We start from the raw sequence: 19,518 nt of genomic DNA on the forward strand, positions 1-19,518 counted from the left end.
TAATTTTTTTTTAATCTATTTAAAAAGAATGATCCCTTTTTTTATTTGACAATACTTTAATTTTAATTTTTTACATGATATATTTAGGACCATAAAATTAAAGAACATTTTGATACATATGCCACAACTTTAATTTAAGATCACAACATTAAAAAATTTCTTTTAGTTTCTTAAACTTTATGCTATATTCCTTTTTAATAAGGACGTTTAACCTGATAACTTATTAAATGTGTAACCATTTTGATCTCTTTATTCATAAGTTACTTATTTTGGTTACGAGTTCTTTCATGGTGGAGAAAATACGACGGCTTTGCTATCCTATCTTCTTCTTCGGTTCTTTAGTGGGACTCTCAAACGTTAAAAAGAAAACCCCATCCAAAGCAGAGTAGCAGAAAACCAGCACACAAATGTCGACAATTTCCGCAACACAAAAATTATTATTATTCTCTACACCTTCTCTTTCACCTTCTACTTTCTCTAAATTCTTTCTTTCAACTCCCTTACTTTTACCTAAATTACATTTCTACCCCTCCCCTCTCACTTCTTCTTCTTCTTGTCCTTCAAGGACAAAAGCGTCATGTTCAAAATCTTCTGAAGGAGAAGAATTATCTGAGACACTTGACGAATGGCTACAGAAATTACCTGATAAGAAGAGGCCTTTGTATTCTCATAGTTTACCATGTATAGAAGCATGGTTGAAGAGTTTGGGGTTTTATCAAAGTAGAGATGATAGAGCTGTTTGGTTTGTTGAAAATACTGTTTGGAAGGCTCAATTGTCGCTCGATATCACTGAACTTTTTATCAGGTCAGTTTTTTTAATGATAAGAGATCATATTTTTAGTATGTCTGTTTGGTTAAATTTAGCTGTTTTTTGCATGTGTGTTCAGGGGCGGAGCTAGGTAGAGGACCCTTTGGTGGAAAATTACAATATGCATATGATTAAAATTATTTTTTATGTATTATATATAGAAGGGGTAGGCCGAAGAAGTACTGAGGATAGGAGACTGGGCACGGCAAGCCTTCAGCTTAAGGCATGATCCTAGATAGGAGGGCGTGGAGGAGGAGGATTTGGGTAGAGGGCTAGTAGCAGTTAGGTTTGCGTTGATTTCCCCTGTTGGTAGTATTAGTATTATCTTTCGTTTTGTGTTGCTGAGACATGCACCCAACGAGAATGTCTTTGCAACCGAAGTGAGGCGAGGAGCCGAGTTATGTGCCAGAGCTACTAATTGAGTGGCAACACATAGTTGTGCTGTCAGTAAGAAGGTAGCTGGTCCTTCCGAAGCACTTTCTATTCCTACTTAGAGTTTTTTTTCGATTGAAGCCGGTGCTTGACTAATAAGATAGAAAGGGCCTAGGTATTTTTATTATTTTATTAGTTTACTATTCCGTATGTTTGTTATTTATCTATTACTAGTTATTTCGTATGCCTCTACTTTCTTGTTGTCCTGCTATTGTTGATGTCTACTTATATGTTGTGTTTTGCTTTCTTTGAGCGGAGGGTATTTGGGAAACAACCTCTCCACCTGACAGGGTAGAGGTAAGGTCTATGCACACTGTACCCTCCTCCAAACTTCACTTGTAGGACTATGCTGGGTATGTTGTTGTCTATTGTACAGTGTATATATAGTAGATATTGAAGGCCCTTTGACTTCTTCATATGTTTGGTTTTTCATATTTTGAAACCCTTAGTGAAAGTTCTGACTCCACCACTGTGTAACTGTGTATTGTGGAATGAAATGGGCCTAATGGGAGATGAATGTGAATGGAGGATTCATCTAGCTGACCCCAAATTAAGGCTTAGTTAATCGAGTGGTTGATACTAATGTTTTGTGATTCTAGGAATATTGTGACAAGAAACAGATTATGGTGTGAAATTTAGGCTTTAGCTTAACTATAAAAAGCACCATCTATCTGATAGGGTCTGGGTCTTATCGATAGAGTCAGTTGTTTTCTTAACCATCGGCATGCGTTGTATATGATTATGATTGGAGTTTGAAGTGGCTAAGCCAGCTTAGATTTGGTTGTACCGAAAAGGGTTTGTTTGGTTGATTAATGTCAAGAAAAATCCATATAGATGTTATATTGGTTGAATGGCATTCTGTTGTTAAAGGATAATTTATAGAGAATCAGGTTAGACAAATTTGGTGGCAACATTGAGTTTTCACGACTTTGTTGGACCTAGTGGATGAGGAATTCTTTTACTGGGTATAGCAATCAAATACCCCGTTCTTATTGTAACAATGTTTAACTTTGTGAAGTTAAGATCCTAGTAGTTAGCATGATTCTCGTGCCCTTTTCTTGATTTTGTTGATTTTTTCTGTTGCCTGTTGTTGCTGTTGCTGCGGTCGTTTCTTGCACTGCTTTGGATTGGGTTATCGGCTTGGGAATCTGTTTTTGGGGCTGTGGGTGTTGAGTCCAGTGGTGTTTGCTCTCTAGTTGAGTTTAGTTTTGTTCCTGGATTATTCCTTTGAATTTGTGTGAGCCTTGTATTTCTTGCTGCTGCTTTGCTACTATCGTCGTTTATATCTTTATATTTTCTTATACTTTCGTGTAGTTGTGGCCGTGGGCGGTAATGGTTGGATGGGGTCATGTCCGAGGGGTTGGGGCGTGGGGCCGTGGTGGGGGCGCGGGATGAGGAAAGGGCGGGAGTGGGAGGGAGGCCAAGGTTTGGCCGCGGGGGGGTAGTGGAGGGCGTGTGGATAGTGATGGTAGGCTGAGGGTTGGGTCTTGGAATATAGGAACCCTTCGGGGTAAGTCCATTGAGCTTGTGAAGATTCTTAGGAAGAGGAGGATCAATATTGCGTGTGTTCAAGAGACCAAGTGGGTAGGGTCTAAGGCTAGGGAGGTGGATGGTTACAAGCTGTGGTACTCTGGGAGCGAGAGGCGTAGGAATGGAGTTGGCATCTTAGTAGATGAAGAGCTTAGAGGTCAGGTAGTAGAGGTGAAGAGGATCAACGATAGGTTGATGACTATTAAGTTGGTCATTCGGGGGTTTACCCTGAACGTGTATAGTGCCTATGCGCCACAAGTGGGATCGGAGGGGGAGGAGAAGATGCGGTTTTGGGAGGCTTTGGAGGAGGTGGTGAGAGGCGTGCCTAGCTTGGAGAAGATTGTTGTAGCAGGAGATTTCAACGGGCACATCGGGGCGTTACTGGGAGGCTTTGGTGATGTGCATGGTGGTTTTGGTTTTGGGGAGAGAAATGAAGAGGGGGCTACTCTATTGGAGTTTGCGAGGTCCTTTGGGCTGGTGGTGGTGAACTCGGGCTTCCTGAAGAAGGACGATCACCTGATCACCTTTCGAAGCGCGATAGCCAGGACCCAGATTGACTTTTTGTTGCTTAGGAAAGGGGATAGGGCGTTGTGTAAGGACTGTAAGGTCATCCCGAGTGAGAATCTTTCGACCCAGCATAGGCTCTTGGTTATGGATTTGGGTATAAAGAAGAATAGAAAGAGGAGGAGTAAGGAGTGTAGACCTAGAATTAAGTGGGGCGGCTTGACGCCAGCGAATGCATGGGAGATAGGGGAGAAGTTGGCGGGAATGGGGGTGTGGGAGTGTAGGGGGGACGTGGATAGTATGTGGGATAGGGCGGCTAGGTGCATCAGGGAGAATGTAAGTAAGGTGTTGGGTGTTTCTAGGGGCCGGGCCGGGCATCATCGGGGGGATTGGTGGTGGAATGAAGAGGTGGAGAAGAAAGTGGGGACCAAGAAAGGGGCGTATGCTAAATTGGTTGAGAGTAAGGACGAAGAAGAGAAGCGGGTAAACAGGAAAGAGTACAAGCTAGCTAGGAAAGAGGCTAAGTCAGCAGTCACGGCAGCTAAGACGGCAGCTTTTGAGAGCTTATATGCAGGGTTACAGGGGAAAGGAGGGGAGAAAAAGTTGTTTAGACTCGCTAAGGCTAGGGAGAGGAAGGGTCGTGACCTCGATCAGGTGAGGTGCATTAAGGGGAGGACGGTAGAGTGTTGGTGGAGGACGGCCACATTAAGAATAAATGGCAGTCGTACTTTCATAGGCTCTTGAATGACGAAGGGGATAGAGCTATTGTGTTAGGGGAACTGGAGCACTCAGAGGAGTGTCGGGATTTTAGCTATTGTAGACATTTTAAGGTGGAAGAGGTTAGAGAGGCTGTTCGCAGGATGCGAAGGGGTAGGGCGACGGGGCCGGACGAGATACCGGTGGAGTTTTGGAAGTTCGTTGGAGAGGCTGGTGTAAGGTGGTTGACTGGATTGTTTAATGAAATCTTCAAGACGACAAAGATGCCCGAGGCTTGGAGGTGGAGTACCATGATCCCTCTCTATAAGAATAAGGGTGACATCCAGAGTTGCAATAATTATAGGGGATTAAGTTATTGAGTCACTCTATGAAGATTTGGGAGAGAGTGGTCGAGGTGAGGCTGAGACGGATAGTGTCTATTTCGGAAAACCAGTTTGGATTTATGCCTGGCCGCTCGACGACGGAGGCAATTCACCTGGTGCGGAGGTTGGTGGAACAGTATAGGGAAAGGAAGAAGGACCTGCACATGGTGTTTATCGACCTGGAGAAGGCTTACGACAAAGTCCCCAGGGAGGTGCTTTGGAGATGCTTGGAGGTGAGTGGAGTACCGCTGGCATATATCAGAGCAATTAAGGATATGTATGATGAAGCGAAAACTCAGGTGAGGACGGCGGGAGGAGACTCAGAGCATTTCACTGTCTTGACAGGATTGCATCAGGGATCTACTCTTAGTCCCTTTTTGTTTGCGTTGGTGATGGATGTGTTGACGTGGCGTATTCAAGGTGAGGTGCCTTGGTGTATGCTTTTTGCAGACGATGTAGTTCTGATAGATGAGACTCGAGGGTGTGTGAATGACAAATTAGAGGTGTGGAGGCAAACTCTTGAGTCTAAAGGGTTCAGGGTGAGCAGAAGCAAGACAGAGTATGTGGAATGCAAGTTTAATGACGTGAGGCGGGAGAATGAGGTAGTAGTGAAGCTGGAATCACAGGAGGTATGTAAGAGGGATAGTTTCAAGTATCTCGGGTTCGTGATCCAGAGTAACGGTGAGATTGACGAGGATGTCTCGCACCGTATTGGGGCGGGATGGATGAAGTGGAAGCTCGCGTCGGGGGTGTTGTGTGATAAGAAGGTGCCGCCCAAGCTGAAAGGCAAATTCTACAGGGTGGTAGTCCGTCCGGCCATGTTGTATGGAGCGGAGTGTTGGCCAGTTAAGAACTCCCACATCCAAAAAATGAAGGTGGCAGAAATACGGATGTTGCGCTGGATGTGTGGGCTGACTAGAGGGGATAGAGTTCGGAATGAGACTATCCGGGAGAAGGTTGGTGTGACTCCAGTGGAGTGCAAGATGCGGGAAGCTCGATTGAGATGGTTCGGACACGTGAAGAGGAGGGGCATGGATGCCCCGGTTCGTAGGTGTGAGAGGCTAGTGTTGGATGGTTTTAGGCGGGGTGGGGGTAGGCCGAAGAAGTACTGGGGTGAGGTGATTAGGCGGGACATGGAGCAGTTACAGCTCACCGAGGACATGACCCTAGATAGGAAGGTCTGGACGACGCGAATTAGGGCAGAAGACTAGGGCCGGTTTGGGTCGCTAGTGTAGGGAATTACTTGGTGTGGGTTTTATTCTTGTTATGATTCCGTGTTTCATGTTTTATTACGAATCTGTGTGCTTTTCTCTGTTTTCTAATACTTATGGGTGCCGTATTTATGTTATGTAATCTAGTTCTGTGCTTTAATATGAGTTTGTGTGGTATCTCGTGACTTGAGCTGGGGTCTATCGGAAACAGCCTTTCTACTTCTTTAGAGGTAGAGGTATGGACTGTATACATCTTACCCCCCAGACCCCACTAGGTGGGAATACACTGGGTTTGTTGTTGTTGTTGTGTTTCTAAGATGTTCATGATAAGAAATAGTGTAACAGCCAATGAGGTGGGTGAAGAAAACCATGGGAGACCAGGGTTCAAATCCAAGTAGAGATTTATTCCCATCTAAGCTTACTCGATACCTGTGTTGATATTCGATAGCAGTTAACAGTGTAATAGTGGAGGGGTGCAACGTGGCTTTACACCACTGTTATCAAAGAAAATGATTGAGCAGTTTGGAGAAGTTGATTTGTTACTGTCTATGTTTTTGCTTTTAGAAACATAATTAATGTTTTGATTGGTATCTATTGTTGTGAGTTGTGCCTTTCTTCTAGTTAGAGGAATTAAAATATATTCTTTTCTGCTATATTGATTACAAGCGTGATTCCCTCTTAGAAAGGAAGACTTACAACTGCAGCCTTTAGTTAAGTCTGATGGATATCTCACTTCATGAGAAAAAAGTCAGGAGGATATCTCTTTGTGGGCTGATGAACAGAATGGTGAAGTTTGTTTTCTAGGTTTGGGATTATTTGCCAATGTCTCTACCTCTAAGGAAGTTGAATTTCTAAGAGCGACCTAATGGTCAATGAAGTAGGTTAAGAATCATGAGGTCGTAGGTTTAACTTCCGGCAGTGGCAAAAACACTAGATGATTTCTTCTCATTTATCTAAACCATAAGTTACCTGGTAACTCTGGTATATCTGCTGGTGGGAGGTAAAATGTACTTCGTGGGATTAGTTGAGGCGTGTGCAGGCTAGCTAGACACCACCGTTATTTAGACAACAACAACAACAACACACCCACTGTTATTTAGAAAAAAAGAAATTTTGAAAGACTTCCATTGTATTGGGTACCCAGATTGGTACTTGATTCACAAAATTTCGAAATTGTGGTGCCAAGGTTCAATCGGAAGATTTGCACACTGTTCTCTTGATTTTGTACTTGGAACCCTTTCTTTTTTTGTAGGTTTGGATACTAATTCTCCTTCTAAGCATTTTGTTTAACAAAATCATCAGCACTCAAACTCATGCATAGAGAAATTTTGATACTCGATACTAAAGAACCTGCTAATACAATAGTAGCTGTGAATATGAGCATAGGATGCAGTTACATCTTTTACATTATTGTCTCCTGCTTTTTCCCAGTATATTGTAGGATTTGTTTAATCTACGGAAAACTTCGTAGCACTTCTTAATGGTATTATATTTACCATTGTGGGTATGATGCAAAAGAAACCGCCCGAAGTCCATGCGTCTTCTTTTTCAAAAGTAAAACTGAACTAGTTAGCAGCATAATGACTAGCATTGTCAGGGCTTGAGGAAGGAATGCTTATCGGAAAACCCATTAAATGCCGAGGAACATGGTTAATTATAGATATTATTGGATGTATGTCTTTACTTGTAGAAGAGCTTGGGCCCTTCAAAATGGTTCATCCTTTAGAGAGGAAAAGCTCTCTTTCGATGCAAACCATAGTTCTGAGAAACTTTGAAGAATTATATTACTTTTAGTTCTCCTGACAATGTCATACTACGATCAATAATTACTAGTCTTTGATAAACAATCTGTAATTGCTCTATCATGGTAATTGAATTGCATTATTCAAATAGTATTGCACCGCCAGTTTGATCTTTGATCTAATACAAACTGAATGTTTCTTGAAATACAGGTATCTAAAGAGTGGACCTGGAAATCTTGAGAAAGATATAGAAAGAAGATTCAGCTATGCACTGAGTAGGGAAGATATTGAAAATGCCATACTTGGAGGTCCATAAGGACACCATTTTATGTGCATATGTTAGTTAGCGTCAGCGCTTCCATCTGAATTCCAAGCAACTCTAATGGACTAAAGTTCCCCAAGAACTCATATAGATACACATACAGTGGGATCTGAATTCTTTTAGGAAGAGGATATGTAGAGATATATGTGGGTTGGATCAAGTTTAAGTTTCATAATGATTTATGGGAAACATTGTTTACCTTCATAATTATCATTTCTATTGCTGTTTTCCGTTCAGTATAAAATTGATAAGAGCGGGATTTTAGACTAGTTTTCATATTGTTGTTATAACACTTCATATTGTCAGAATTCCATGGTTCTTTCCCTTTTTTTTCTTTTTAAAAAAACTTAAATGACTTTTTATTACTTGATTAGCTGGCGACTGTTTTTAAAAGTATTAGAGAAGTCTAGCAGTGATCCTGCTTGTGTCTGCGGTGAACAGCATGGTTACGGAAAACCAACCAACGAACAGTTTCTCTTGGGAAATGCTGAGGGATCTGCCATTGTTGTTGATGTAATGCAGCATGCAGGTTTTCTGCTGCTGCACAGAAATTCTACTACCAAGTTTATTCAATCATATGCAGACTCTTGCCACCTATTATTGCTAGTTCCATCACGTGGAATCTAATTCCTTTCGTTATTTGTTGATTTGCAACTCTGGAGTATGGAATTGCTTGTTTCATCCTTAATGGCAATGGAGATATGCTACAGCTTATCAGTCGACAATAACTGTGTTACGAGAGAACTAAATTTATACTGTTGGAACATATACATAGGTGAGCATACATTTGATGTGAAATGGTACAAAATCAAGAAGACTTGACATAAGCTACAGTTCACACTGGCCACCTGTCGAGCTATCCAAATTGCAGTATAGAATTTGGAGCACTGCCTTTTTTCTTCTTGCTCACGAATTCCCCACATTGGTTTGTGCCATTCTAGACTCCTTTGCCAGATTAAATTCACATGCTTATGAAAATTAACATTGCGTTCAGCTCTGCCCTAATGGTGCCTCGTTCGTGCATCCAAAACAGTTGCCACTATACAGGATATATTGTTGGGCCAAAAATGATGTTGCAAATGCACAGTCAGCTTCAATGAGATTCAGCCGAGTGATAATGAGACCAATACTCCTTCACAAGCTGCCCAAATAGTGAACCTTCTTTCTTCATCAGCTTCATAGGTTCATCATACTCCACTAGTTTCCCTGCAGTAGTCACAACCAAAGACGAGTCATTACAGCTAAAACATTCTGGGATTAAATTTTCTGATACTCTTAATATACGCGTGTTCTGAAAGTAAATAAACAGCTCTTACCATCACTAATGGCCAGAACCATTGTACAATCCATTACTGTAGGTATCCTGTGAGCTACTGTAATAACAGTGCTGTTAGCAAATTCAGTCCTGATAGTTTTCTGCAATATCATATCAGTGGCATTGTCAATTGATGCAGTTGCTTCATCAAGCACCAAAATCTTAGCTTTCCTCAAAAGAGCACGTCCCAAACAGAACAATTGTCGTTGCCCCATGCTCCAGTTAGATCCATCTTCCACAACTGAAATGACACTCCCATTGTTAACAGAACCCCAATAGGATAAAACAATAGGATGTTTTACGTGTTATTAGAAAAACTTACCCAATGAGTCAAGCCCCTTCTCTTTTTCCTCGACTGGCTCTTTTAGCTGACACTTTCCAAGAACCTCCCATATTTCCTCATCAGTATGCTGACATAAGGGATCCATGTTGTATCTTACTGTTCCATTGAAGAGTGTGGGGTCCTGAGGTATAATCCCAAAACGGGACCTTAAATCATGAAGACCAATTTTAGAAATGTCAATTCCATCTACCAAAATCCTTCCATCTGATGGCTCCACTAATCGAAATAGTGCACCAATGAGTGTAGTTTTGCCACTGCCAGTCCGGCCAACAACACCAATTTTATGGCCTCCTTCGATTGTACAATTGATCCCCCTAAGAACAAGCGGGGAATCTTCCCTATATCTGATCTGTTTTAAATAAAGACTGATCAGTACGATGAACGTTCTGAATACAAGAAATTAGGGCAGTGCCTTGTGAGACCAAGTTTACCTGCAAATCTTGAATTTCAACTTTACCCCTTGTAGGCCAATTGACTGGTGGACGGTTCTCTTTAACCACCTCAGGTGCTTCACTCGGAATGTGCATATATTGGTTAAGTCTTTCTACAGAAATTATGTAATTTGCTAGTGTGCATTGGTTTTGAATAGAAAAAACAAGAGACATGTTCAAGGAAAGACCATACGACAAAGCCATCCCAATAAATCCTGCAAAAGAATAATAGAGGCGAAAAGTTAACAATAATATTGAATTATATATGTATCTAGCCTCAAGAGTCGTGGCATACCTGGGCTGAAAGTCCCAGGAGGAAGCAAAACCATGCAGAGTGCCGAAGATGCAAGAACAGTTGCACTAATAGTTTCCAGTCGTTGAATTAACCACTCATTTGCTGCAAAACTGTGAAAGAAAGGACTGGCATTTATATCAATTAGCTCAAAAGTTTTCGCAAAAAATCTATCTTCCTCTTTGAATGCCCTTATAGTCACAGCTCCAGCAATAGATTCGGCAAGATGGTTAGCCACAAATGATTTAGTAGTACCATTTATCCGCATTAACTCTTTTGCTGATGCATAGTAGTATTTCTGCCAAGAGTAAGAGAACAAGTGTGAAGTCTCGATTATCAGTTACAGGTGGCACATAAGAGAAAAGTGTTGCAAAATAAAATAACCAATACCTGCAACTGAATGGCCAAATAAACCATTGGGATGGAGATAATCAGAACTTGCCAAGTCACAACAGCTAGCACCAGAAGATTCGAATAGAAGTTTATGGTAGCTCCGAAAGCGAAAACCAAGTTGAATGGAATATCAAGATCAACTATACTCAAATCTGATGAGACCTGCATCCACAAGTTTGGGGTAACAAAAATGGTTAGGTCAATAAACATCCTTAATATCACTATGACAGTTTGTTTTTCGAGGTTCATGGTTGAGATATTTACCCGGCTTAATATCCTCCCCAAAGGTGTAGAGTCATAAAATGACATAGGAGCATGAAAAAGAGAATTTAATAGCTCTGAGAACAAGGAGTTTGATGATTGCAAACCCAAGAAAACCGTTGATAGGGATCTAGAGAGCAAAAACAGCGTTGAAACAACTCCAATTACCAAGTAAACTGCAATCAGTCTCAGAGTGCTAACTTGGGGATTATCAACATTTGCAGCCATCCAGGAGTTCTGAATTACCTGACCAATCACGAATGTTACGTGCGAGAGCATAGCAATGGAAAAGAACAAGTACCCTTTGTTCTGATTTAGATACTGAACATAAGGCGTAAATCCAGTGTCTCCGACTTCTCTCTCCTCTTGTTTAATCAACTGATCACCTCCCGGGGCTACAGATTTTTTACCAGTATCAGTCTTACAAATTTCTCTTGTATTTGATTCCCCCCTTGATGAAGAATTAACCTCTGCAACCCTTTCTGAACCAGCAGTCTCTTTGTGTGCATCAACCAAGTCCTGGAATTCTTTACTTGAGGCCAATAATTGATGATACGGAGCTGCATGTAAAATTTCTCCATCTGACATTAACTGTGAATAAACGTAGACACATGTAAGGCCAACCATTCAGCTTCGAAGATTTATGCAATTTTTACAGAAATTATATCAAGAGTTGGAGTGTTAACTTCCTTTTTCTTCTTTAAAGAAAAAGCCATTGATAAGATGGTGTATTAGAAAGGGAAGTTTATCAAGAAAAAACTAACCAGAACCATATCAAAAGCTGGAAGAAAATCAACTTGGTGAGTCACAAGTAAGACGGTCTTCTCTGAGAGAGCTTCCATGACGTATTCCTGCAAAAAGATCAGTTTAGATTTGAGCTAGCAAATAATAAGAAATGTTATGAAGCACAATTATATGAACAACATTCTCACATTGAATAGGCTACTAGCAGTATGGGCATCTACAGCACTGAATGGATCATCTAGGAGATATACATCAGCATTCTGATACAGTGCACGAGCAAGCTGAATGCGCTGCTTTTGACCACCACTAAGATTAACTCCTCTTTCACCTATCTCAGTGAGATCACCATATGGTAGTAACTCAAGGTCTTTTAACAGTGAACACTTCTCCAAAGTTTGCTTGTATCTCTGGCTATCCAGTGGAGAACCAAACAAAATATTTTCTCGTATTGACCCTGTCTGAATCCATGCTGACTGAGAGACATAGGCAACTGTTCCGAAAACTTGAACCTGCAGAACACAGCTATGCATGAGATGAAGTAAATTATGAATGTGCCTGCAATAAAAACTTCCGAGAACCTGCTTGGCATTTTCTACCTAGCAAAGAAAACAGTAAGTAACTAATAGAACTTACAGTTCCTTGGATACTTGGAACCTCTCCAAGAATTGCTGCCAGAAGAGTTGACTTTCCTGAGCCCACCTCCCCACATATAGCAATCTTCTCACCAGGTCTAACATGCAAATTAATGTTTCTAAGAGTAGGTCGAGGTGGATTCTCTTCCCATGAGAGATTAGCTGACTTCATAATTATGGCATGGTCTGTACATCCAAAGTTGTGTGTCTGCCTAACATTTTCATTTTCCAGCTCCGGGGCCTCAAGGAACTTGACGATCCTTGCAAAGGCAACCTTGGCTTGAATCACCACACCAATAACGTCAGGAATGGTTCGTATTGGATCCTGAACCAAACGTAAAGTTGCTACAAAGGTGAAAACGTTGCTTGCATATAGTGGAACGCCTAGGAAATAACAAGCCCCAAATGTTGCAGCAGAGACCAAAACAGGTGATGACCAGAAAAGGAAGCTATTATATCCCTTTCGCAGCTGAACAGCTGATAACCATTTCTCTTCCACTCTCCTCAAATTTTCAATGACACTCTTAAAATGAGTTTCCCATGCATATAATTTCAATACTTTCATATTAATAAGAGCTTCTGAGATAGCCTTGAGCCTATCATCTTGTGCAACCATTAGCTTGGACTGGAATTTATGTTGCAACTTTGCAAGCGGAGTATTGCACAACACAGTTAGTATAATCACTACCAAGGATGCAAGAGTTGCAAGCCCAACTGCACGAAAGAGAATGATAAGTGCAAAGCAGAGCTGGACACTCGTTGTCCACGTCTGATGCAGCCAAAAAGGAAACTCTCCAATTCGATAAGCATCGACAGTTACATAGTTCATGATCTCACCACTAGAATGCATCAGCTTAGCAGCATTGGATAGCCTTATTTGCTTCTTATAAATGGCTGCTGTAAGTAAAGACCTTACTTTTAGACCAATAAGTCTGCACCTGAAGTACCATTGCCTTTGTGACAAGGATTCCAAGTTCTTTGATATAAAAAGCAAAATGACCAATAGAAATCCCTCATTTTTAAAAGCTGCATCTCCTTCAGCAACCTTAATGAATGCATTAAGAAGCAGAGGACCAGCAGACAGAGTAGTTACTTTCAGTAGCGCGAAGAATCCTGACACAATTAACTCCTTCCAGTGACATAACACAATTGTCTTCAAAATGGAAGGCTGAGAAGAGGGATCAACTTGTTTCTGTTTGTTTAATAGCTCCACAAACATTAAGTAACATGATTCAGCACGATCAGCCTCACCCAATTTGGGCATGTCTTCATCCTCGAGAGTTTTTTGCTTTCCCTTCTTCATCAGTGGATTCATCCACCAAAACGACATTTTATTAAGAATTCCAGCTTTAGCAAAGGGAGTGACAGAGCTAGCAAAATCACTTTTACTAATCCCATTGGCAGCACCATTTAAGGGAGCATAAAGACCATTTTGATCTCTCTCTTCATGATGTCGCAGCCCCTTGTAGGTGCATAACAACAATAAACATGCACCTACAAAGTTCAAAACATCTAGAGCTATCTTTACTGTTACCTCTTTCTCAAGAACAGCCGCGACGATTGACATACCAGCAAAAATTCCAGCTAACACAAAAACAAGAACTGACAAGAGCCTCAATGGGGTTCTTGAAATATGGTTCCCCCTAAGGCTTGCTGTTAAACTTACTGTTAACCATGTAATCCCATGAAACAAGGTCAGTAACCACCCATCCAGTGGTAATGCACAATGGGTTTTCTTCACTTGTTCTTCAAACACCCAAATGAACAAGGACAAATACAGTACTCCCAGTAAACCATTGAAAACAGCAGAAGTCAACTGTAAACGTGAGAACCCCGAAAGGCGAAAAGGAACATTTGTGTACTTTAAGGATGTCTTGGTTAACAGAGTGAATAGGAAGAACATCAGCAGCATAACATCAAAACAAATTATCAATGCATGATTAATACAAGACGACGGTTGTGCCGGGGATACCCAATCACTATTCCAAGGCTTTCCACAAAATACAACCCAAATGTCCTCCATCTTCTTCTGCTACTCTCTAATAAGCCCTGGAAATGAAAATTTAATCCAAAGATTCAAACTTTAACCATTTGTATTCAATCAAATTCGATGCAGCTACCAATCAGTCAACAATATGCTAACATGATCAAAGTCCTAAAGAGACATTCCAGTAGGAAAACAAACAGAAAGAAGAGGACAAACAGCTGTACAAATCAAGAATTACTGTAAGCCACTAACTTCAAAATCAATTATTGCCAAGAAAGGAAGTTTCAAACCAGTTACTAAAAAGGTTAAAATGAACTTAATGTACACCTTTTACTATGTTATAATTATTACAAACATTATATAAGTGATCACAGATACTCAAACTCAACTGCTTTCACGCTACACAGGTGAAACAAGACACACACAAAAAAAATGAAAACTGCAAGCTTGAACGGTTCCAAGAGAATAGGGAACGGTTTTAAAATTATGGATATTTTTTCCTCACTTCATTTATTAATCGGCAGCCAGATTATACTCATGCCGAGATCCAAAATGCATTTAAGAAAAATAAAATAAAAAATCCTTATGTGATTTCTTCGTATCTGGCCTAGTCTGAGCGTTATAGTCTTAGCATTAGCCTCGGTGGACAGAAGGTGACAGGTATTTCTAGAACAAATGAGTCCCAACACCACGATTATAAAAACTAAAAATATATGTGGCCGTGTAGGAAAAATCAAAGACAATTAAACAAAGACTAACCAGAGAAGCAGAAGGTGTGTAAAACAAAAAAGGCCGAGAGTTTCGTGGAGAATTAATATCACCAATCGACAACAACAATTATAATAATCCTTTCGTGTGTAAGTCAAGAGTTTAAGGTTTTCTTTTTTCAAAAGTTGTGTGTAATTCTGGAGCACTATAATTTATAATTCGACATAAGAAAACGGTGAGTGTAAATAATATAGAGTTGACAATTCCTATGTGTTATCTGATGTCGATGAAGATGATGTGTTGTGTTATATATATGTGATGTGATGAGAGGAGGAGTTGCATTTGAATAGCGTGGCGTCAGCGCTCACGTCTCACTCTCTGTGCTGTCTATACAAGGCTTTATCTCTCTGTCCATTGCACTCTGCTTAGATGGCTCATTCTACCTCCATTTCATTTTAGTTGGTCTTTTTTTTAAAATATTTATTTTAATTTAATTATTTATTTAATAAAATTAAGAAAATTTTATTATATTCTTCTAATACTATTCTTAACATTGAATGACTAAACAAAGTATATTTACTCAAATTTATATTTTCAAAACATAATTAATAAGACTAATTTAATAAAATAAATCCCTTAATTAATATTTTCTTAATAGATGTGCCAAAGTCCAGAGGGCCAACTAATATGAATCGAAGAAAGTATCTTGTTTCGTATATTATATTATATTATTTTAATAAAAATAATATTTTAATATATTATATTATTTTTCATCGTTATATATATAATGTTACAAATGAAAGCAGAATAACGTTGGATAAATGAGGCTCATTTGAAGTTTTTATAGAAGAAAATATATTATTCATATATGATTAAAATTATTTATATAAATATATAATACATTTGATTTTTTTATTTTTGAGTGTTTATTTCTTCATATTTAAATTTTTTTAGTGAAAATTATTATTTCGGCACTATCACTTATCAACAACTAGAAGCATCAAACCTACATGAAAAATAGAGTATTGGATGGAGTTACCACTAAAAAAGGTAGGAAAAATAAAATAAAAATGAGAAGAAAAAATATCAACGGCGTAATTATATCTAATTAATTGTTAAATAAAAGGAGACATTTCCTCCTTGTGTATTAATGCAATATAATTAAATTTAAATAATAATTTGAATTTAAATAAATAATATAATAAAATTTGATTTAAATTAAAAATTCTCTTATTTATAAGAGGCAGTTAATTAATTATTATAAGTCATTACGTATTAAAAAAATAATAATATTTAATAAAAAAGTAAAATAGACATTTATGGCATGTCTGTTTCAGCTACTTCAATCGTAATTTTAATATATCACTCCTAATTAATTATTATAGTCATCTAAGTATTAAAAAACTAATAATATTTCATATAAAAGATAAAATAGAAAAAAATGATATGTCAATATAAAAAATTTGATTGATTATCGAAATTATATTAATGCACATAAATTTGGATGAGACGGCTGAAAAGTATGATATATTATTTTAAAATGAGATAAAAAAATATTGCAAATCACAATAATTAAGAACTTAATAAAAATATAAAAAAAGATTAATGAATTGTTAAAATTTTATACGTGCCACATAAATTAAGACGGAGAGAGTATTTATATCTTATTAAAAAATTATGTAAAAAATTACAAATCACATAAATTAACAACTTAAAAAATTTAAAAAATATAAAATATTTGATTGACTGTCGAAATTACATCAATGTTATTTAAATATTTAATGATTAATTACTTAAATTTTATTTATACCACCTAAATTAAAATTAAAAAATAATATATATTGAGTTTGTGCTACCACGACTGTCAATATCTAGTATTGTAATACAAAACAGTAGGAAGTCCAAGTTAGTCAACCATCCAAACAAGCAGGTGCAGAGCCGTATCCAATTCAGATGCTAATTCCCCTTTCCACTATTGCCTTTTTAAAGCCAAAATACCAAGGGGCCACTTCTTTTTCAAATTAACCAATTCGGACAAAACGCTCAATTTGAGCGATTTAATCATTTGCATTGTCAGGCCAAATACTTCTTGTTGACCAAGTAATTTACAAAGTGTACTTTACGAAGTACTTTAACTCTTTTAATTTATTATTTTTCCATAGTAACTACTCCCTCCGTATTAAATTACCTATTTCAATTTTTTTAATTTGATATCCTATTTTACTTATTTTTTCCTTAATTATGAAGAGACAATTTTTTTTTTTCATGTTTTACCCTTTACATTAATTATTTTTTTAAAATTAAAATATAAACATCATTTAATAGGAGTATTCTGATAAACTAATCATGTTATTAATTATTTTTCTTAATCAATGTGTCACCTCAATTTGGGACGAACGAAGTAGCTTTTTAAAGTAATGCTGATTGGGTCTAGACGTGGTAATCCCTTACATTACTCAACTATGGTTAATTAGTGATAAAATTAAGGTGAAATTATGTGAAATTGTCCCTTCGTCTTATATTATGTGGCACATTTTTCTAATAATATTACTAACGATTCCTAGAAGTTAAGGTGCAACAAAGACTTAGGTTGGACCTATTAATGATATGATATTTTCAGATAATTTTAATGTAAAAAATTTTAACAATATGAAAAATAAAGACACAAAATCATCAGTCTAAATACAAGTCTCATTGTACGTTATAATTTCATTGGCTAAAAAGGACGTTGGGTATCGTCCATTGATAACCACTAAACCTTCAGGAATATACCCATTTTATTCCTTAACAAGCGTTGCAATCGCTCATATTTGAGAAATAATGAAACACTTGCACCACCACATATCGTCGACTATATCTTACATAACTGGCTTCATATAAAACCTTACCACCCCAATATATAGAAATTTTAATCTTACAATAAAACTTTAATCTTAGTCTCAATTATTTTGATTAGTGTGAATACAATAAAAAATAAAAGAAACAACTTCGATAAAATGAGAAGACGATGAAGCTTATATAGAGCTACAAAAGCTACGTCGCTATTTTTTTTTTAAAAATACTTCCTCCGTTTAAAAAAGAATGACTGACTTTGACTTGACATGAAATTTAAGAAAACAAAGAAGATTTTTAAATCTTCAGAAAAGGCTCAAAAATATCCCTAAACTATCTGAAATAGCTCAAAAATGCCTTTCGTTAGATTTTTGGCTCAAAAATACCCATCCATTAAATATTTAGCACAAAAATACCCCTCCCTCTAACGGAATTCGAAAAAGGATCAAATATACCCTTGAATTATTTGAAATAGGTCAAAAATACCCCCCTGTTAAATATTTGGCTCAAAAATATCCCTCCCTTAACGAAATTAAATTATTTCGATTATTTCGTTAATTTATATAAAGTTCATCATTTAATTTATATTTCGTTAATTTCTTTAAGTGAAAATTTATATTTCGTTAATTTATATTTCGTTAATTTCTTTAAAGATTAAAAAGATGTAAAGTGAAAATACCTTTTTAGAATAAATGTATGTTTATTTTTCAAATCAAATTCAACCAATTTATATTATAATTCAAATACTTTTTTTCATTATCTTATTTTTAAAATTAAAAAAATACTTTTGTGTAAAAAAAATTAAAGTATTAGGGTTAAAAAGTTAAAGTTAGGGTTTAATTCAATCGAAATAATTTAATTTCGTTAAGGGGAGGGGTATTTTTGAGCCAAATATTTAACAGAGGGGTATTTTTGACCTATTTCAGATAGTTCAGGGATATTTTTGATTCTTTTCCGAATTTCGTTATAGGGAGAGGTATTTTTGAGCCAAATATTTAACGAAGGAGTATTTTTGAGCCAAAAATCTAACGAGGGGCATTTTTGAGCTATTTCAGATAGTTCAGAGGTATTTTTGAGCCTTTTCCGTTAAATCTTATGACCTTAAATTAAAGTTGTGTCAAATGTATCAAAATATTCTTTAATCTTGTGGTCTTAAATATGTCATGTGAAAAGTTGAAATTATATTGTCAAAAAAGGAAAGGATTATTCTATTTGAAACGAACTAAAAAAAAATAAATCATTCTTTTTGAAATGGATGCAACAATTATTTAATTTTTACAAACGATTCAATATAATTATTTTGTTGGATTCTAATATAAATATCAAACATCAAATAAAAAATAAATGAAAATAGAAGAGTGGGTCATTTCTGTGGACGTCAAATTAAAAAAAAAAGGAAAAAATTACACAAACCCATATTTAAGAAACCATATTACCTAATATCCCTTAATATTTTAAAAATTACATAAAATCCTATTTGCATATTTACTGGTGATACATATGCTATAACTTGCACACCTTATTTTATCTTCTCTTTTCACGCCATCTCTCTCATCCTTTTACGCATCATTCTTTTTTTTCTCACAAATTACTCCCTTAAAATCTCTCCAATTTTGGTAGATTTTGAGTCAACTTCATTCTCCAATACTTCAACTGATTTCAACCGTAATCGTTCATCCTTTAATTTAAAAAATTGACAACTTCTTCAAAGAGGTTAGCTTTTGGTTTATGCTTTAAAATCCTTTTGTGTTAATTTATTTTATCTTCAATGACTAATGAAGATTCACCCTCATTCAGTTTGGGAATTTCACAAATTGAAACACTAAAAGTTGTTCATGACAATAATCAAGTCTTGAATTTTACTCCGGGCAATTTTGATTACACCAAATTAGGTTTTAGTGAAAATCGATTAAAGCAGCGAAACGACCCTAAAAATTGAAGATTTTAAGAGA

At 37.2% G+C, this 19,518-nt stretch overlaps 2 protein-coding genes across 2 annotated transcripts; one reads left to right on the forward strand and one right to left on the reverse strand.

The window, feature by feature from the left end:
• The first annotated feature begins 240 nt into the window (after positions 1 to 240).
• On the forward strand, positions 241 to 8,001 carry LOC107863173. The gene is made up of 2 exons (XM_016708982.2): positions 241 to 805; positions 7,517 to 8,001. The coding sequence occupies exons 1-2, from the start codon at positions 408 to 410 to the stop codon at positions 7,620 to 7,622; spliced, it is 504 nt and encodes a 167-aa protein (XP_016564468.2). The 5' UTR covers positions 241 to 407; the 3' UTR covers positions 7,623 to 8,001.
• A 360-nt stretch (positions 8,002 to 8,361) lies between these two features.
• On the reverse strand, positions 8,362 to 15,068 carry LOC107863174 (ABC transporter C family member 10). Its single transcript, XM_016708983.2, has 11 exons — positions 14,786 to 15,068; positions 12,041 to 14,088; positions 11,596 to 11,916; positions 11,428 to 11,514; positions 10,667 to 11,254; positions 10,400 to 10,564; positions 10,013 to 10,307; positions 9,718 to 9,932; positions 9,266 to 9,635; positions 8,945 to 9,184; positions 8,362 to 8,834 (listed from the first exon to the last, which is right to left on the reverse strand). The coding sequence occupies exons 2-11, from the start codon at positions 14,060 to 14,062 to the stop codon at positions 8,722 to 8,724; spliced, it is 4,416 nt and encodes a 1,471-aa protein (XP_016564469.2). The 5' UTR covers positions 14,063 to 14,088; positions 14,786 to 15,068; the 3' UTR covers positions 8,362 to 8,721.
• Between the last annotated feature and the right edge of the window lie 4,450 nt (positions 15,069 to 19,518).

The sequence above is a fragment of the Capsicum annuum genome, chromosome 3 (assembly GCF_002878395.1).
Source record: "Capsicum annuum cultivar UCD-10X-F1 chromosome 3, UCD10Xv1.1, whole genome shotgun sequence".
Lineage (NCBI taxonomy): Eukaryota > Viridiplantae > Streptophyta > Magnoliopsida > Solanales > Solanaceae > Capsicum > Capsicum annuum.